Genomic DNA, 15954 nt, shown 5'->3' with positions numbered 1-15954 from the left:
TTACAACCCGCATCATTAACTCTCCTGTACAGTGGGGGCGCTGTCGGAAGCACGCCAAGCTTCTTTCTCAGTCTCGTACTTTTCAAGCAAGAGCGGCTAAAGTGTGCAGTTGTGCACTGTGCAGTGAAAGTCGGAAGTTGGACTTTTACCAAGTGACACTGGACGAAATGGCTGAAGACAACAGTTATGAATCGATGCTTTGTGTGAAGCCCGAGGTCCACGTCTACCGGATTCCGCCACGGGCGTCCAACCGGGGATATCGGTAAGATAAATATTCGAGTCACAGGATATCCCGGAACTGTCAAGTCGCTAGGTGAAAATGCTAATGTTTCCATTATCGGACACCCACTTCGCGAAGACACGTTTATATTTTCTTTTTAGTCACGTCTTCGCCTTTCAAATCAAACTGAAAGCCAATTAACCTAATTCCCAAACCTACATCTTGGTTGTATTAATATGTATTTTACAGCACTAATTTATTTCACTGGTCGTCATCAGTTTTGTGCAAACTTTTATCATTGTTATCACTAGGAGCGGTAAGCTATTGATTATCCGTCTAGTGGTTCAAAAGCACTACAATAACAATCAACAGGTGCCTTTACGTTTATAGGATTAGTTCTATCCAGCTGCCACCAAAGTTGAGGATTAACGGTTCTGTTCTGAATCTTCGATTTCACTTCCTCTTGCTGAACGAAACTTCAACCACTTGTGTTAAAATTTCCATTTTTCTTATAGTGCTGCCGATTGGAAGCTGGATGAACCCGCGTGGAGTGGGAGAATGAAAATCACAGCAAAAGGAAAGCTGGCTTACATCAAGTTAGAGGACAAAAACACAGGTTGAAAAAAAAAACACCTCACTAGTTTGACATTCTTAGTTGTCAAACAAGTTTGAGGTACAATTGTATCCTGTTTTGTGTTTTTAGGAGAGCTTTTTGCCCAAGCTCCAGTTGATCAGTATCCTGGCAGTGTTGTCGAAGCTGTCACAGACTCCAGCAGGTACTTTGTTATCCGGATAGAGGATGGAAACGGTAAGACGCTTAAATAGTTTGCTTTGCCATAATGCAACAAGTCACATATGATGTTCTTTGCGACACAGAAGCTTTCAAATCAATGGATGCTTTCATTGTAGGTCGTCATGCTTTTATCGGTCTGGGCTTTGCTGATCGGGGAGACTCCTTCGACTTCAACGTTGCATTGCAAGACCATTTTAAGTAAGTTGTATCCAAAATCAAATATCCCTATACTGAAGTCATAGAAAACAATCAATGATATAATTAGGGATATGCTTTCAAATAATCATCTTTAGTTATACAGACACATGCTCTTATTTCTAAAGGTGGGTCAAGCAAGAAGGCGAGCTGGCCAAAATGGAAGCAACCCAGAGTGACGCACCAAAGCTTGACCTCAGCTTCAAGGAGGGTCAGACTATCAAAATCAGCATCGGGGTAAGAATATGTTTCTCCAACGTTACAGTCAATTGGATGGACAACCGTTTTAGCCATGGGTTGCAGAATAAGGACAATGGTAATATGGTATTTGTCTTGCGACAGAACATAAAGAAGAAGGAGCCATCTGGTGCTAAGCCGCGCCCCGCGGCTGGTGGTCTGCTCCCACCTCCACCTGGAGCCAAAGCAGGAGGCGTCCTCCCACCTCCTGGTAGCCAGCACACCGTCATACCTCAACAACAAAACACTGGTGATTACATTTCTCTTCCCGCGTTAAAATCTATGCAGGAGTCGGGTCACTGAAAAAGAAAATCGTTATTCATTCATATAGTACATGCATACTAAAAGTAGATGTGACCATGCATGTCTAAGCAGACGCTTACTTCATTTTGAACACTTATATTTGAGCTGTCCTTATTTTAGTTCCTCTTCTAGACTTTGGGTCCCCTGTCTCTGAAACCCAACCCAGCGCTGACTTGTGGGGGGATTTCACATCTGCTGGCTCCAAGTAAGTTTTATTGCAATGAAATGAAATGACTTGTGTAATTATGCTTTAAATTTAATATCAGATTCATTCCCATTTTGTTCATGTTTCTTCACTGTCACTCCTGTGCATCCCTTTCCACAGCTCCAATAAAGAAGATGCTGCAAAATCAGGCTGGGTGCAGTTCAGCTGAGTGGGACAGATGTGCACACACTCCGGTTGCATACATTCCATGGAAGGGATGATTGAGAGAAAAAAAAAAGATGAAGTGGGAAATGGGGCAAAGTGGTTTGATTAACTCACAGCACCCACCCACACATACCAACCTGCCCTAGAGGAAACAAGGTCATTGTATATTATGTATTTACAATCATGCTTTTTCATGGAGGATCCTTCTCTGTGTTTTTTGTTGTCGTGTGACCACAAAAGTTCTTCCTTCCGTTTTCCCCTTAAATCAATCACCACCTCATTTTTTTGTTTTATTAGGACTCTCTCATGGAATTCCTTGACAATCTGTGCAGAATCAAATTAGATGTATTTTTGCCGCAGCCATCCTTGGCCTGTCACACTTTTTTTTTTTTTTTTTTTTTTGCAGACCAACTGAGTAAAACTGTTTACTTTTAGAATTTTTTTTTTTTTTTTACAAGGATAGTCTTAGTTGAAGCTGCAATACTGAGCTCATTCGTGGTCAATATGCAATTTTGATGAATAGTTTTGCATGGCATCAATGTCAATCTAGAGGTTTTAAACATAATGACCATTTCTTGTTTTCAGGTTTGTCTTTGTTTACCCCAAGTTTGTCTGTTTGTTCTTTTAATGTGCCTTTTACCAAAAATGAAATGTCCTCAATCTTATTCATAGCTGCACCGAGTATTTGATGAAGTGCCTCTTTGGGAAAAAAAGAGTGTATAAAATGTAAACCTCTTTGTAAATAAAAAGTATATTTCATGTTCTGTTTTTCTCTCTATAATAAAATGTTTTAGTTTTACAGATGTATTGATTTTCTCATTGAAAATACGGATAACGAGGGATAACTTTCATTTTTGAAAGTTGTTAATGTGACGGCTCAATGTGCATTTTTAATAAAGCGAATAATTGGTAAATTCAGACTTTTTTTCCACCCCTGTTAGTTACAACAATACTGTTTTTTCACCTCTAGCTTTTTCCTTTTACTTTGCATGCAGAATCTTGCGTGTTCTGTGGAAGTCCCACCCCGGAAAAAGATGCGTGGAGGTCAATTCGGAAGCAGACGAGGGTTGCAATTCTACCGCGGATGTTACGTTCCATGGCTGGATGTGATTTGCTGCGGTCCACTCCCAAGAAATTCTGAAGGACGACGTTTAAATTGCATCAATAGGTGAGCAAAGATGATGTCTAGCGACCTGCCCGCACATGCGCATTATCGAGCAAGGCGAGAGCGCGCTTCCACGAGCTTTTTTTGTTTCAGTCCATCGTTAGCAGCCACACTAAATCAATTCAACTGAAGTTAGGTGATTACCACATGGTTTGATCATTACAACTCAGCTCACGCTGCATCTTTTTCACTCAATGGACGCGTTAACTACATTTTAGTTGTTACCGATTAGATGCAATCCCAAAATGTTGTTCCCTTTTGTGCCATGTTTCATATGGGAAGTGCACGCCCCAATGCAATGTGATGATGAACGGGAACTTAAAACCTCAAGTGCAAATTTGGTTCATTTAAAATATATGCTACGGAATATCAACAGGTAGGACGTTAAACATATGCAAACAAGAGGAAACACTGTTGGGGACGCCTGAAGAAGTAAAAGCGATTAGGCTGGTCATGATTGACGTCACTGACGGCCGAGACACTCTATTAGGTACCCATAATGTCTATAATTTCCCACGCACATTTTTACTCAAACTGTCAGAAGACACAACCAATCACTGGTTAGATATATTAAAATTACGGCATATTTAAGGTTAACAGTTCAAAATCTTTTTTTTTTTTTACAATGGGGTCCACAGATGCTTGACAGTGTCCCACAGGGATGGGTTTTGGAACTTTTGCAAATCCAGTGTGGGAGTATGCTTCTTCATATACTTAGTTGGGAACTTTTGGATTCTTGGCTCAGATTGAGGGTGGTATTTTCAACCTTAGAATTCAGGGTGCATGTAGTTGTGATAGTGAAGTCAATTTAAATAAAGAGGCATGCTCACAATCAGGAAAAGTCCAACGCATGTAAGTGTTAAGGCCAAGCGGGGGTCTGGGTAGGGGGGTTGTCTTGTATTGACACAATGATCTTTTGTTGGTCACTATGACAATCCTAACAATGTGATGCAGAGATCCTCGCTCTTAACGTTACATTCAAGTTCCATTTACAGAGAACTGTTCGAAAGTTGTTGATGCAAGTATAGTATAGATACTTCATTCATTCCTTGAAGGAAATTAAAGTGTCACAATAACAATACTGGCACATATATGTGTACAAATATATTATTGTAAAGAAATATTTTTACTTCCTCTTTATGCAAATGAACACTAAAAGAATACTAAATGATCACCTCACCAAAAAAGTCAACATATCAGAACAGAGAAATATTTGTACTAGGAAAATAGCTTACATACCAAAATAAAATAAAAAATACATTCTGTATTTGAAATAAAATATTTTTCTACTAAAAGATTGTCTGGTAAGTGTGACCCAAAGTTATTTCCATTCTAGTTGAACCCTTTGTAGTGGGCTTGTCCGTGCGTGGCAGTCGAGGGGAAATGTGTGTGTGGGGGGGGTGGAAGTAGAGGGCTGTGTCTTTAAACCTGCTAATCCTGCTGCCCTCAATCTGCGTGAAGGAGGCAAGCAGGACGCACACTACGCGTCTGCTTCTGACACTCTCGGCTCGGTTGATTCAAATCGATATTTTTTTCTTCAATCTATCGGAATTAATTGTTTCGGAGAGGGTGGTTAAACATGTCTGCTCCTACGAGTGCAGCAGAAAACACGGACAGCGACGCCAACAAATTGGAGTCGGTGATACAGGTGAGCGCCACTTGAACCTCACACACACACACACGCACACACGCACACACGCACGCACGCACGCACGTGGCAAACATGGCTTCAGATGTGTACCTGATTGTGTTTGTCGTTTCATTGCAGCCTAAATCGGCATTCCACTGTCATCATCACTTTTCTGTGTTGCCTTTGCGTTGCCATGAGCTACATCGCATAATGTTGGCTGTGTGTCAGATCTCCAGCTCACAATTTCATGTGCAAATTGTTGCTCATCAGAGGCTGGAGGAGAGCGTTTTATCCGAGGAGAAGCTGACTGTCCGCGGACCCTCGCCGGATGCCCCCCCTACATGTCTACCGGCAAGAGTTCGTGAGATTGTCACAAAGAACCTCAACGAGAACTGTGAGTGCTCTCCGTTAAAATGAAAACGTTTTTTTTTTTTTTTAATGTACTTGTTCTGGTCGTTCTAGCTACAGGGGCCATGTCCTCAGTCATGTCCCTTCAGGAGGAGAACCAGGTCCTTCAGGGAGAACTGGCCAAGCTGGAGGACCTCCTGGCACACAGCAGAGCCGACCGTGACGAGCTAGCCATCAAGTACAGTGCCATCAGCGAAAGGGTAAGAAACCCGACAGATATCTATGCGTGACTCCAAAAGTGCCGTATGTGAAAATAACATTCTCTGCAGCACATTGTTCAGTGTTTTTTTTTTTTTTTTTGCTCTTTCTTTGTCTGAGATTTAGTGGTCTCCCAGGTAATGGTGCTTGGAATGAACTGAAGTGCACTGTTGCTATGGCGTTTGTTGCCAGGGGTGACTATAAACAGGGGCTTTGAGTCATTTTGATGGTGGTCTCTTGTTGGGAGGGGCACAGAAGCCAATTTTGAGTTAAACATCACCAGAGGGAGCATTCCGACAAACGCTGCATGCACAGGCCTTAACGTTTGAACACACATAACATTTAAATGAGATTAAATATCATGATCATTTTGATTGCAACTGTGACTTTAAAACATAATAAAGTACAAATGAGTGTATTTCTTATTTCTTCCAGCTGGAGCAGACGCTAGGTTTCGATTCGATTGACGGCGACCGCGATTCCCCGGAGTCTCGCAGTCTGGCTCAGCAGAACGTGGACCTGCGCAGGCGGCTGGATGAAGAGCAGGTGGCCTACAAGAGAAAACTCACTGCGTATCAGGAAGGCCAGCAGAGGCAAGCGCAGCTCGTACAGAAGTTACAGGCTAAGGTTTGTATCTTTGTATGTGATATCGTTCTGAAAACCGCTGCTGACGTATGTATTGTGACTTAAGGTGCTTCAATATAAAAAGAGGTGTGGAGATCTGGAACAGATGCTGCAGCAGAAGTCGGCAGAGTTTGAAAAACCCAGGCTGAGTGTAAGCAGCTTTTACATTTCTATTATATAATATACAATATTTAGTGTTGTTATTGCTATGGGCTTCATGTTGAAAAATGTCATATTTTTAATAATTGCAACAAAATATTCAGACAGATCTTGCACAAATGTTCTTTAGGTGCTTTCCTTTAAACTTACATTAAAGGGACCGTGTGTCAATTTGTTGCTAGTGGTGAACTAATAGAATGCAACCACCTAAATTCAAAGCATCTTCATTTTTTAACAGGGACTCATTTATTGTGAGACACTAAATTTGCTACTCTGTATTAAATATTAAGAAACATACAGTGCATTAAAACAGGCTCATTTTTCTGGCCTTAATTCCCACGCAATTCAGTCATGTAAACCACAGTGAAAATAAAATCATGTTTTCCCAATTAGGATACCAGTGCGACATCAAATGGTCGCTGTCCAGACGAATCAAGCAGCAACCTGGAGGATGCCTTAATTCGTCTGGAAGAAGAACAACAGCGGTTGGTGTCTACGGAAGACTCGATTTCTTATCAACCCTGTCTCAATATATTTTGCTTGTTCTATTTTCAGGAGCAGCAGTCTATCTGCGGTGAATGCCATGCTAAGGGAGCAGCTGGAGCAGGCCAGTTTGGCCAATGAGGCACTCAGCCAGGACATCCGCAGGCTCACCGCTGATTGGACCAAAGCCCGAGAGGAACTGGAACAAAAGGAATCCGACTGGAGGAGAGAGGAAGAGGTGCCGCAAGGATGCTTACCAAGCACGTTTGCTTTTTTGCAATAAGCCACATTTTTCTTCTCCTCTCAGTCTTTCCACAGTTACTTTAGCAGCGAGCACAGCCGCCTGCTGACAGTGTGGCGCCAAGTCGTCGGGTTCCGAAGGCACATCTGTGACCTGAAGAGTGCCACTGAAAGGTATGAGTGATGTCAATACGATGCCTTTGCACCATCTCCACCTCTGTCCGTCTCTCCACCCCACAGAGACTTGTCGGACATGCGCAATGAGTTAGCTCAGGCGTCGCGCTCCGCTCAGGTGTCCTGCACGGGTTTGTCTGCCACATTGAACGCCAGAGAGGGAGGAGCCATGCTGGCACTAGAACGCGAGAAGGCTCTCAAGGTCCAAGTGGAGCTGCAACTGAGGGAACGAGTGTCTGAGATGATGAACCTTCAAGCCAGGACGGACGCAGAGAGAAGCGAGGTCAACTTTAGGTCAGAGGCTGCTTTCCACTGCTATCAAAAGTTGTGGATTTAAATGATCAATTTTGTTCTTTCATATCCCAATTAATAGATTGTCGGACTCCGTGCGCGAGGGGGAAAGACTTAAGGGCAAAATTGAGGAGAAAGAGAGAGAGCTCGTCCTTCTGTCCAGGAGACTTGAAGTGAGTGGACAATCGGTACAGTATTTCTGTAGACATCTAAAAAGATTTACCAGTGCCAGGAATCTATTTAGGGTTGGGTTTGTGTCAGGAAAAATGCATTTAAAAAAAATATATATAATAATATTTTATTTGTTTTATGAATAAATGATTTTTTTTTTTAACAAAATCCATACAGAAGAAAAAAAAGTATATATTTATATATATAATTTTTAATATCACAAAATATGTATGAAGTCTTTAGATTGTGATTATACCTTCTCGATGATTTTGCCTCCAGGAGCAGAGCAGCAATGACGGGAGTGACATGCAGCTGATGAGAGCTCACACTGAGACCTTATTGGACACACTGCGTGACATCGCTCAGGTGAATCCGCTACACGTATGAATCTTCATCATACGATTGATTTTTTTTTTTCTTTCTCTAGACGGTGTTGACAGACGCAGAGTCATCAGAAGCAGATCAGGACAACTCTGTGGCCCCTCTGCTAGCCTTTATCCACAGCTCCTCCCCTGCAGCTACTTTTCGTAGGTCTTCTTCCCCGTCAAGGCTGACAACGCTCTCTCCTCCCTCGGAGGCGACCCTGTCGGCGCTACGCTCCGCCATCACGCACAAGACGCTCCAGCTGCAGGTGACATACATAGTCGCAACATTAGGTACACTTGCAGACATTTATGGGATTCAAAAGATTGCGTATTTGCACTCGCATATCGGTCAATGAATTTCTCTCTGAATGAACGTTTTGTAAAAGGAAAGGACATTTTCGTCATCAGGATGCCCGAGGGCGTTTGCTGTCTGCCCAGTCCTCCATACAGCAATTACGAAAGCAGCTCGCCGAGTCCGATTCAGCTCGACGAGAAGCTGATCGACGACATCAAACGCTTCAAAGAGAGCGAGACGCTGCTCAGCGAGACAAAGACAACACCCAGCGAGAAAAGGATCGCCTCAGGCAGGAGAGAGACACGCTAGCCAGGTTCACGCATTTCTTATCAACTTATTCCAAGCCTGTGTTAAATCAGAATCCTAAATCAAATGTATCATCACTGCTCCAGTGAGAAAATGATCTTGGAGAAAAGCATGAAGGCAGCTCAGAGCAACAATCAGACTCTGCAGATGGATTGTGAGAAACTACAGCTGCTTGTGACATCCACGCAGCGGGAGAAAGACCACCAGAGGGAGGAAAAAGAGGTTGCCTTCTTGGAGAGGGACCGGGCCAAAGCTGAGGTTCAGAGGATGTAAGTAGGCCACTTGAAAATGAGACAGTGTCGCGCTAATCTGCAAAGTTACACATACAGGAAGTCATTCAGGAGCGTTTGATTCCATCCTCGATAGCTCATCGAGCTTCTTATAAGTTGTAAATGGTCTTTTCTTTATTTTTTTGAATGTGTCTGTCAGTCAGAAGCAATGGGACCAGAGCGAAAGCCGAGCGTCTGCCCAGCGTGGCGAGCTTTCTGCAGTGAGGGAGACTCACCAGCAGGCGGAAGTTACCAAGCAGTTGCTGGAGAGGGAACGAGCCCAGCTTTCTGAAGCACTCGCTCGGGTATGAACGTGAGTGGGCCGTGATGGTGATCCTGTTTTTTAATTCTTCTTTGGTCTCTTTCAGGCTGAGAGCAGCAATGCAGAATTTTCTCTGTTGATCAATAAGCTTCAGTCTGAGGATGCAGCACTCAGGGACTCTTTGGCCAAAATGGCCAGCATGAATGAGGCCCTGTCTCAAGATAAAACCGATCTCAATACCTACATACTTCAGGTAGACCACAATTTATTTACTAGGATATCCCTTCATGGAATATTCATGAAGATCTATGTGACTAGCTGGAGGGCGAGAAGGCCCTGCTGCAGACTCAGAAACGTGAAGCCGAGCAGGAGAAGCTAACCATCAGAGATGAGCTGGTCCGGTTGGAGCAGGACCGGATGGAGCTGGACTCCTCCCGCATCACTCTGCGCCAGTCCCTGCAGGATACTGAGATGACCCGTGTGGGAATGGAGGCGGAGCTCCAGAGCCTCAGGACTGAGAGACTTAAGCTCCAGGAGAAAGTCACGCAGGTATAGATCCTGTCCTTCAAATTGATAAATAATCAAGATGACATCATCAGTTTGGCTCCCTACTTCCTGTCAGCTCTGCAATGAGGTGACCTCCTTAGGTTCTGAATTAAGCCTCGCCAGAGGAGAAGGTCAACGGAACGAAGCGGCTTTGGAAGAAGCCGGGCGCAGTCGAGTGGAACTAGCCCGAGACAAAGCATCTCTTCTCGTCCAGCTGACGGCTTCCGAGAGAGAAAACAGCGCGCTGTCGGAAGAACTGTCCTCTTACAGGTGCGTGCTGGGAAGATTTTCACACCATCGCGTGTTTATTGTAACCTTGAAACTTGCGTAGGTCGGAGCGGGAGTCTCTGGAGAGCAACTTGTTTGAAGTGCAGCATCAACTTGCTCAGATGGAGTCTCGCAAGGAGCAGCTGGAAACAGACAACCAGAACCTTCGAACGCGCGCTGACACGGCAACAGGTGAGCTTTTTTTTTTTTTCTCATTATTTTATTTATTTTTCTATTATTTATTTATTTTTTACATCATTTCCAGCTGAGCTGCGGCGTGCTCGTTCGGAGGCAGAGAACGTCCTGGCCCAAGCTGAGCGCGACAAACAAGTTCTGACTCAGACATTGAACGCAGCACATCTGGAAGCTCAGCAAGCATTGCGCAAAGCCACCTGCGAACATCAGGAGGAGGTGGAGAAACTTGTAGCTGAAAAGGTGAGTTCATTTACATGTTGATAAATAATGTAGCAAATCAGAAGATCATCATCATCATCGTTTTTGACATCCATAGGAAGCCATTCGGAACAGCCTGACGGTGGCCCATGACGGCGCTTTAAGGAAGCTGAGGCAAGAGGTGGAGGAAGAACTTCGAAAATCACAGAGAGAGAAGGAAGACCTGCAAAATGATCTGAGAAGTCTCTTGCATGATCGTGACCAGAGTCTGCTGCAGGCGGAAACGGAGAAACAGCAGGTTAGCTTCACACTCGGACACGTAATGGTGACTGTGATTATTTTGGAAAAAGGGAAAACACCGTTTTATCTTCATCTTTCCAGGCCCTGTCGCTGAAGGAAGCTGAGAAAGCGGCGCTATGTGAAAGAGTATCCAGTCTACAAGCCGAGTTGTCAGCTTTAACTCTCGAGGCCGAGCGCAAAACCCGAGAAGCGGCTCTTTGTAAAGAGCAAGAACAGGTTAAAAAAAAAAAAAAACGCATTTTTGTGATTTTTTTAAATTTATTTAAATACTTACAAAAATCTGTGTATTTATCGCAGGTCAGAATCAGCGCTCTAACAAGTGAGTTGCAGGAGCTTCGGTCTCAGCTGGAGGATGCGTCGGCTCTCCATGAAAGGGATCTTCAAAGTCTGCGAGAGACTCTTCACGACTTTCAGTCGCGTGCCGATGGTGCTGTCAAAGAGGTAGACAAAGTCTTTCACAAGTCACTGCGGAAAAATTCTGCATCCGACTGTTCAGTTTCTTTCCTTCTCTCCTCAGCTCGACAAATGCAAAGCTTCTCTGGCCGTCAGCCAGGAGAGTCGGGACGAGCTCAGACGAGAGACGCTGGAAGCCGAGCGGCGTCTCAACCAAGCTCTGGACGAAGCGGAAAACTACAGAAGGGAAGGCACGGAACTACGTCGCAACCTGAGCGACGTCTCCAAGGAAAAAGAAACCCTCAGCCAGTCCAACTCCCAACTTCGGGAAACGTTACGGGGGGCAGAAACGGAAAGAATTAGGTGAGCACAGAAAAGAAGGTTCCCTTTTGGATATTTGTGTCAGTATGAATTTTTGTTGGTCAGTGTGAAGCGACAGTGTGAGGAGAAAGAACAAAGACTGCTGGTGCTGCAGGAGAATTTCTCCTCCTCTCAGAAGGAGGTGACAGAGCTTCGCAGCTGTCTCAGGGAAGTTGAGAAGTCACGACTGGAGGCGCGACGGGAGCTGCAGGAGCTGCGCAGACAAGTGAGATGGCTTTTTTGGAATTTGGATTTTGTCTAACTTTTCATGATGTGAATCCCTCCCCCCAAAAAATATCCAAATAAATTATTGACAGGAAGTTAAAGACAAAGAAATTGAATAATAAGATGTTTTTCCAGCTGAAAATTCTGGATGGAGAGAAAGATCAGAAAGACAGGGAAGTGGCCGAGCTTCAGACTCGCTTGTCCTTGGAGGAGCATCGTGAGGAAGACAGAGCGAAAGACGTTTTTACCCTCAAGCACAAGTTGACTGAAGCCGAAGTTGTTCAAGACTCCCTGAGGAGAGAGGTGAGGATATGGAAATTCTTTTTTGTGCAAACACTAGTTTCGACTATCGAGTCAACATCCTTAGCGTCATCCAGAACACCAGGAGAAAAACATCTTCACGTGTCCCTTTCAGCTCACCCTGTTTCAAAAGCGGCTGGCCGAGTCCGAGTCCGGCTGGCGGCTTTCCGAAAGAGAATTGACGGCTCAGCTTCAGGAGGCCCGAGGTTGCGAGAAGAAGCTTCAGGACGAAGCCAAGAACCTGACATTGCGCGCGCAATCGGCCCAAGACTCGGCCGGCACGTACAGCCTGCAGCTGAGTGAAGCCCAGGGTCGACTGGCCGCCACGGAGGGGGAGCTAACGCGTGCCGAGGCCTCCAGGAGGGACCTGGAGTTTCGTCTGAACGGCCTCCAGTCGGCGCTGACCAGAACGCTGGGCATCGGTGCCGGAGGAAGAGGAGTCAGAGGGAGGAGCCCCGGGAGCAGTTCTGCTTCACCTAGCCCCATGTCACGCCATCACAGCATCTCACCACTGCGCTCCTCTCTATCGCCCCCTAAAGGTATCAATGTGCATTAGATCAGATGTTCCTGCATCATTTAAATGTCGTAATGAATTTTTACAGAATTTAAGACAAGCACCCCTGACAATACTCTGGGCTCCGGGGCTGGTTCTCCTGAAAGGGGTGCCACTCCTCTTCCACTCCCCCAGGAGTTGGACCCTGACAGTCTACGAAGTGGACTGAAGGAATTCCTCTTGGAACTTCGTGAAGCACACCGAGAGCGGGTAAAGGGGAAAAAAAAAAAAAAAGGTTCCGATGGATGGATGGAACAATTTGCCAGTGCTCACATTGTAAAAAATGCACATCTTGTTTTAAAGGATGACGCTCTGTGTCAGTTGGGCGCCATTCAGCGAGAGGCGGACGAGTTGAGGGCCGATCGAGATTTGGCTCAGAGTCGGCTCGCTCATCTCCAAAAAAACTTGCAAGACTCCCAAGAAGGTGTGCGTCTGCTTATCACGACTACCTTTTCATTTCATAAACAAATGTTGACTCGGTGTGTGCGTAGGTAAGCGAGGCGTGGACGAGCGTCTGACCCACGTCCAGCTTCAGCTCCATCAGCAGGAGGAGACGGTGAGGAGAGGCGACAGAGAGAGGAGGACGCTCGCCGACCGGGTGAAGGAGCTGGAGCGTGGGCTGCAGGCCAGCGAGGCGGAGAAGAAGCACACACAGGTACACACACCGGATGAACACCACACCGCACTCAACGACAATATGTGAGGAAGATTATCCAATAACAGCAGATGGCTTTCACCACGTGTCGTTTCATGCTATGCTCTCCTTATGTCTTCTTGTTGATGCCAGGAAATAACAAAAATATTTTTTTTTTGTATGTTTTAGGAGCTTCACTGGAAATTAAATGCCTTATTTCGTCATTTCTGTCCTCCCGACAGGAACAACTGGATAAGCAGCGAGCTACCGAGGTGCGTCTGGAGGCCGAGCGGAGGCGCCTGCGAGAGGCGCTGGAGGCGTCCGAAGCGCGGGCTACCCGGGTGGAAGTGGGAAGGCGGAGTCTGGAGGGCGAGCTGCAGAGACTCAGACTGAGCCTCGGAGACAGGGAGGCCGAGAGCCAGGCCTCCCATGATCGCCATGACGCTCTGCTCAAGCAGGTGCAGTTAAATCCTTTATTGGTTCGATAAATCATTTATTTGTTGATTTTTTTTTTTTTATGTTGTTTGTTGCTAATATTTTAGCCCACTTCTACAAATAAGGTAGCCAAAATATTGAATAATAATAATAATGCTCTTCTCTCAAGCTTTATGGTTATCTTATCTCAATTACAGATAGCAGACGGAGAAGGCCGAGTGTCGGCGCTTCAGACGGAAGTGGAGCGACTGAGTCAGGCTCTGCTCAAAACGGAGGAAAACGAAGCTCTGCTACGAGAGAAGAACGCCTCCCTCAACCAGAGTCTTCAGGAATTGCTGGCTGCTCACGGCAGCGCTCAAAGCCGCCTGACTTCCCTTCAGAAGGCTTTGAGTATGACAGAGCAGGAGAAACAGCACCTTCAGGTGGCTCCCAAATAAAAGCAGTGAGGACAACAACAACAACAAAAAAATGTCCATGTACTCATCTGATCATTCAATGTACATCAGGAACGAATCGATGAATCCCGGTCGTCCTTAAGCGAAGCCAGGCGGAACATGACCTCCCTCAACGAGCGCATGCACAGCCTGCAAAGTGAGCTGCACCAGAACCAACTACGACGAGAGCAAGCGGAGGCCGAGTTCATCAAAACCCAGGAGGTGGAGATCATTCATTCCATCATCGTGACCTCCGTGTTTTATCCATATCACTTCTCAAATGTCGTCATTGCGCTGCAGTCTTTACGTCAGCGATCGGCTAGTCTCGCTGAGGCTCAGCGCGGCGCCCAGGCGGCACAGATGGAACGAGCCACGGTGGAGGAACGTCTGCGCGCTCTGCAAAAAGCCGTAGCCATGCTGGAAACGGAAAAAAAGGATGCAGAGAGGCAGGCTGTGAGGTTGGAGAAGGATAGAAATGCCCTGAGGAATACGCTCGATAAGGTATCGTCTCCCGTAGCTATTTCCGTATGAAAAGTCTTCGAAATGAAACGCATCCCCCGCTTCAGGTGGAACGTCAAAAGCTGAAAAGCGAAGAGGGCACCATGCGTCTTTCGGCCGAGAGAAACCGCTTGGATCGCTCCCTGAACACGGCGGAACAGGAGCTCCAGGAAGCCCAGCAGCAGATCCTCATTCTGCAGGTACATTTTTCATGTCATCAACCATTTGTTCATGTTAATAAACTTCAGTGTCACACATTTGTGCTAATGACGTCAAGTGTGAAATGTAAATGCCGGACCTCCTGTTTTATTCAATGTCATGTGTTGATTAAAAAAAAAAAAAAAAAGATGGCGTGGTATATGCTGAAGGTGGTTCACAATTCATTTCTTCTTTTTTTTGTACTTCACAATGAATCTCCCGGGCCTTCATTAAGGATGATGTCATCCGATCCCCTTTTTTTGTTTTTGTTTTATAGACTGGCTTAATGTTCTGCCTTTGACGCCAGCCTTTGTCTTGCCTTCTCTTTCTCAACGTGTGTGGGTGTGTTGTCATGAGTAGACACAGATGGCTGACATGGAGCATTCCCAGAGCGTGTGTGAGAGTTTGCTCAGGCAGCGTGATGAGACCCAGCAGGAGGCCGAAAGGCTCAGGGCCAGTTTCAGGGACCTGGAGAAGACTCTGGGATCAAGGGAACGCACTCATCGACACCGGGTTAAAGGTCTCGAGGAGCAGGTAGAGCATCATTTTGTCAAAATGAAAAAAATTAATTCATAAATGGATGATATAGTGACAATACTCTCCTGCAGGTGTCGACTTTGAAGGAGCAACTACTACAGGAGATGAAACGGCGACAGCCTTCACTTCCGTCCTCGTTTCTTTCGACGGACAACTGAGAGAGCAATAACAGCGGCCCCGTCCGGTCACCATCAGGGAAAAACGAAGCACTCACATGTCACAATATTAGGTACATGTGCACATTTGGTCATTCGGTGTACCTAATGAAGTGGCCGCTAAGTGAATGATAGCATAACTGCCATTTGAATGAAGTATAAGCTATTTATCTTTCACATTCCCATGAATAGAAGGAAGAGCGGCAATACCACTATTTTAGTACTAATGATAAAAAGTCATGGGTGACTATAAAGTCATTTTTTTATTTTATTATAATTAATTCAATAGTATTGGCTCACTGTGTAAATGCTGCAAGGCTTTCCCAAACTTATAGATGGTTCCTCTTTATGACACAAATTGACAAAAAATACATCCTATGTTGTCAAAATATGAAAAGGAAATCTACTCATGACGAATAACTCGCTAACGAAAACAAATAGGTCCTTTTTGGGTGCCAACATTAAGTTTGGGGAACTCTGTGATGATTAACACTGGCACATGTACAGTATGTATGTCACATTGAATAAACACTCAGTCACAAGCCAAAAAACAAAACAAAAAATATCT

General features: G+C 45.2%; 2 protein-coding genes across 5 annotated transcripts; both read left to right on the top strand.

Moving 5' to 3' along the window:
- The first annotated feature begins 61 nt into the window (after window positions 1-61).
- On the top strand, window positions 62-2519 carry necap2 (NECAP endocytosis associated 2). Of its 2 annotated transcripts, none has more exons than XM_085925173.1 (8): window positions 62-262; window positions 736-836; window positions 924-1028; window positions 1130-1211; window positions 1337-1445; window positions 1551-1695; window positions 1869-1953; window positions 2074-2519. In XM_085925173.1, exons 1-8 carry the CDS (start codon window positions 168-170, stop codon window positions 2120-2122), a joined length of 771 nt encoding a protein of 256 aa, XP_085781299.1. In that variant the 5' UTR covers window positions 62-167; the 3' UTR covers window positions 2123-2519. The 2 variants fall into 2 exon arrangements, with proteins under 2 accessions (XP_085781299.1, XP_085781300.1); XM_085925174.1 differs by having other exon boundaries at window positions 63-262; window positions 1881-1953.
- A 621-nt stretch (window positions 2520-3140) lies between these two features.
- On the top strand, window positions 3141-15944 carry crocc (ciliary rootlet coiled-coil, rootletin). Of its 3 annotated transcripts, none has more exons than XM_085924468.1 (38): window positions 3487-3773; window positions 4850-4931; window positions 5184-5307; window positions 5376-5521; window positions 5955-6146; window positions 6211-6294; window positions 6696-6787; window positions 6858-7023; window positions 7093-7199; window positions 7266-7493; window positions 7573-7663; window positions 7941-8027; window positions 8089-8292; window positions 8435-8634; window positions 8714-8896; window positions 9057-9201; window positions 9265-9411; window positions 9477-9707; window positions 9781-9974; window positions 10036-10163; window positions 10237-10406; window positions 10483-10662; window positions 10746-10880; window positions 10962-11105; window positions 11182-11420; window positions 11484-11643; window positions 11778-11945; window positions 12058-12481; window positions 12545-12705; window positions 12799-12919; window positions 12987-13150; window positions 13372-13587; window positions 13762-13986; window positions 14071-14220; window positions 14299-14499; window positions 14565-14696; window positions 15055-15228; window positions 15303-15944. In XM_085924468.1, the coding sequence occupies exons 2-38, from the start codon at window positions 4863-4865 to the stop codon at window positions 15387-15389; spliced, it is 6069 nt and encodes a 2022-aa protein (XP_085780594.1). In that variant the 5' UTR covers window positions 3487-3773; window positions 4850-4862; the 3' UTR covers window positions 15390-15944. The 3 variants fall into 3 exon arrangements, with proteins under 3 accessions (XP_085780595.1, XP_085780594.1, XP_085780593.1); XM_085924467.1 differs by having other exon boundaries at window positions 3716-3773; window positions 4885-4931; XM_085924469.1 differs by lacking the exons at window positions 3487-3773; window positions 4850-4931 and adding an exon at window positions 3141-3286.
- The last annotated feature ends 10 nt before the right edge of the window (window positions 15945-15954 follow it).

The sequence above is a fragment of the Syngnathus leptorhynchus genome, chromosome 11 (assembly GCF_054491065.1).
Source record: "Syngnathus leptorhynchus isolate UIUO chromosome 11, UIUO_Slep, whole genome shotgun sequence".
In the NCBI taxonomy this organism is placed as follows: domain Eukaryota; kingdom Metazoa; phylum Chordata; class Actinopteri; order Syngnathiformes; family Syngnathidae; genus Syngnathus; species Syngnathus leptorhynchus.
The sequence above is the reverse complement of the archived record's forward strand: the minus strand, read 5'-3'. Positions and strand labels throughout refer to the sequence as shown.

Excerpts from the sequence above, each read along its gene's own strand:
- necap2 (XM_085925173.1), top strand. The coding sequence starts at position 168 with ATGGCTGAAGACAACAGTTATGAATCGATGCTTTGTGTGAAGCCCGAG. Across the intron at positions 263-735 it reads GCGTCCAACCGGGGATATCG|TGCTGCCGATTGGAAGCTGG; the intron begins GTAAGATAAATA and ends TTTTTCTTATAG. Across the intron at positions 1,029-1,129 it reads CCGGATAGAGGATGGAAACG|GTCGTCATGCTTTTATCGGT; the intron begins GTAAGACGCTTA and ends CTTTCATTGTAG.
- crocc (XM_085924467.1), top strand. The coding sequence starts at position 3,737 with ATGATTGACGTCACTGACGGCCGAGACACTCTATTAG. Across the intron at positions 7,200-7,265 it reads CTGAAGAGTGCCACTGAAAG|AGACTTGTCGGACATGCGCA; the intron begins GTATGAGTGATG and ends TCCACCCCACAG. Across the intron at positions 10,164-10,236 it reads GCGCGCTGACACGGCAACAG|CTGAGCTGCGGCGTGCTCGT; the intron begins GTGAGCTTTTTT and ends CATCATTTCCAG.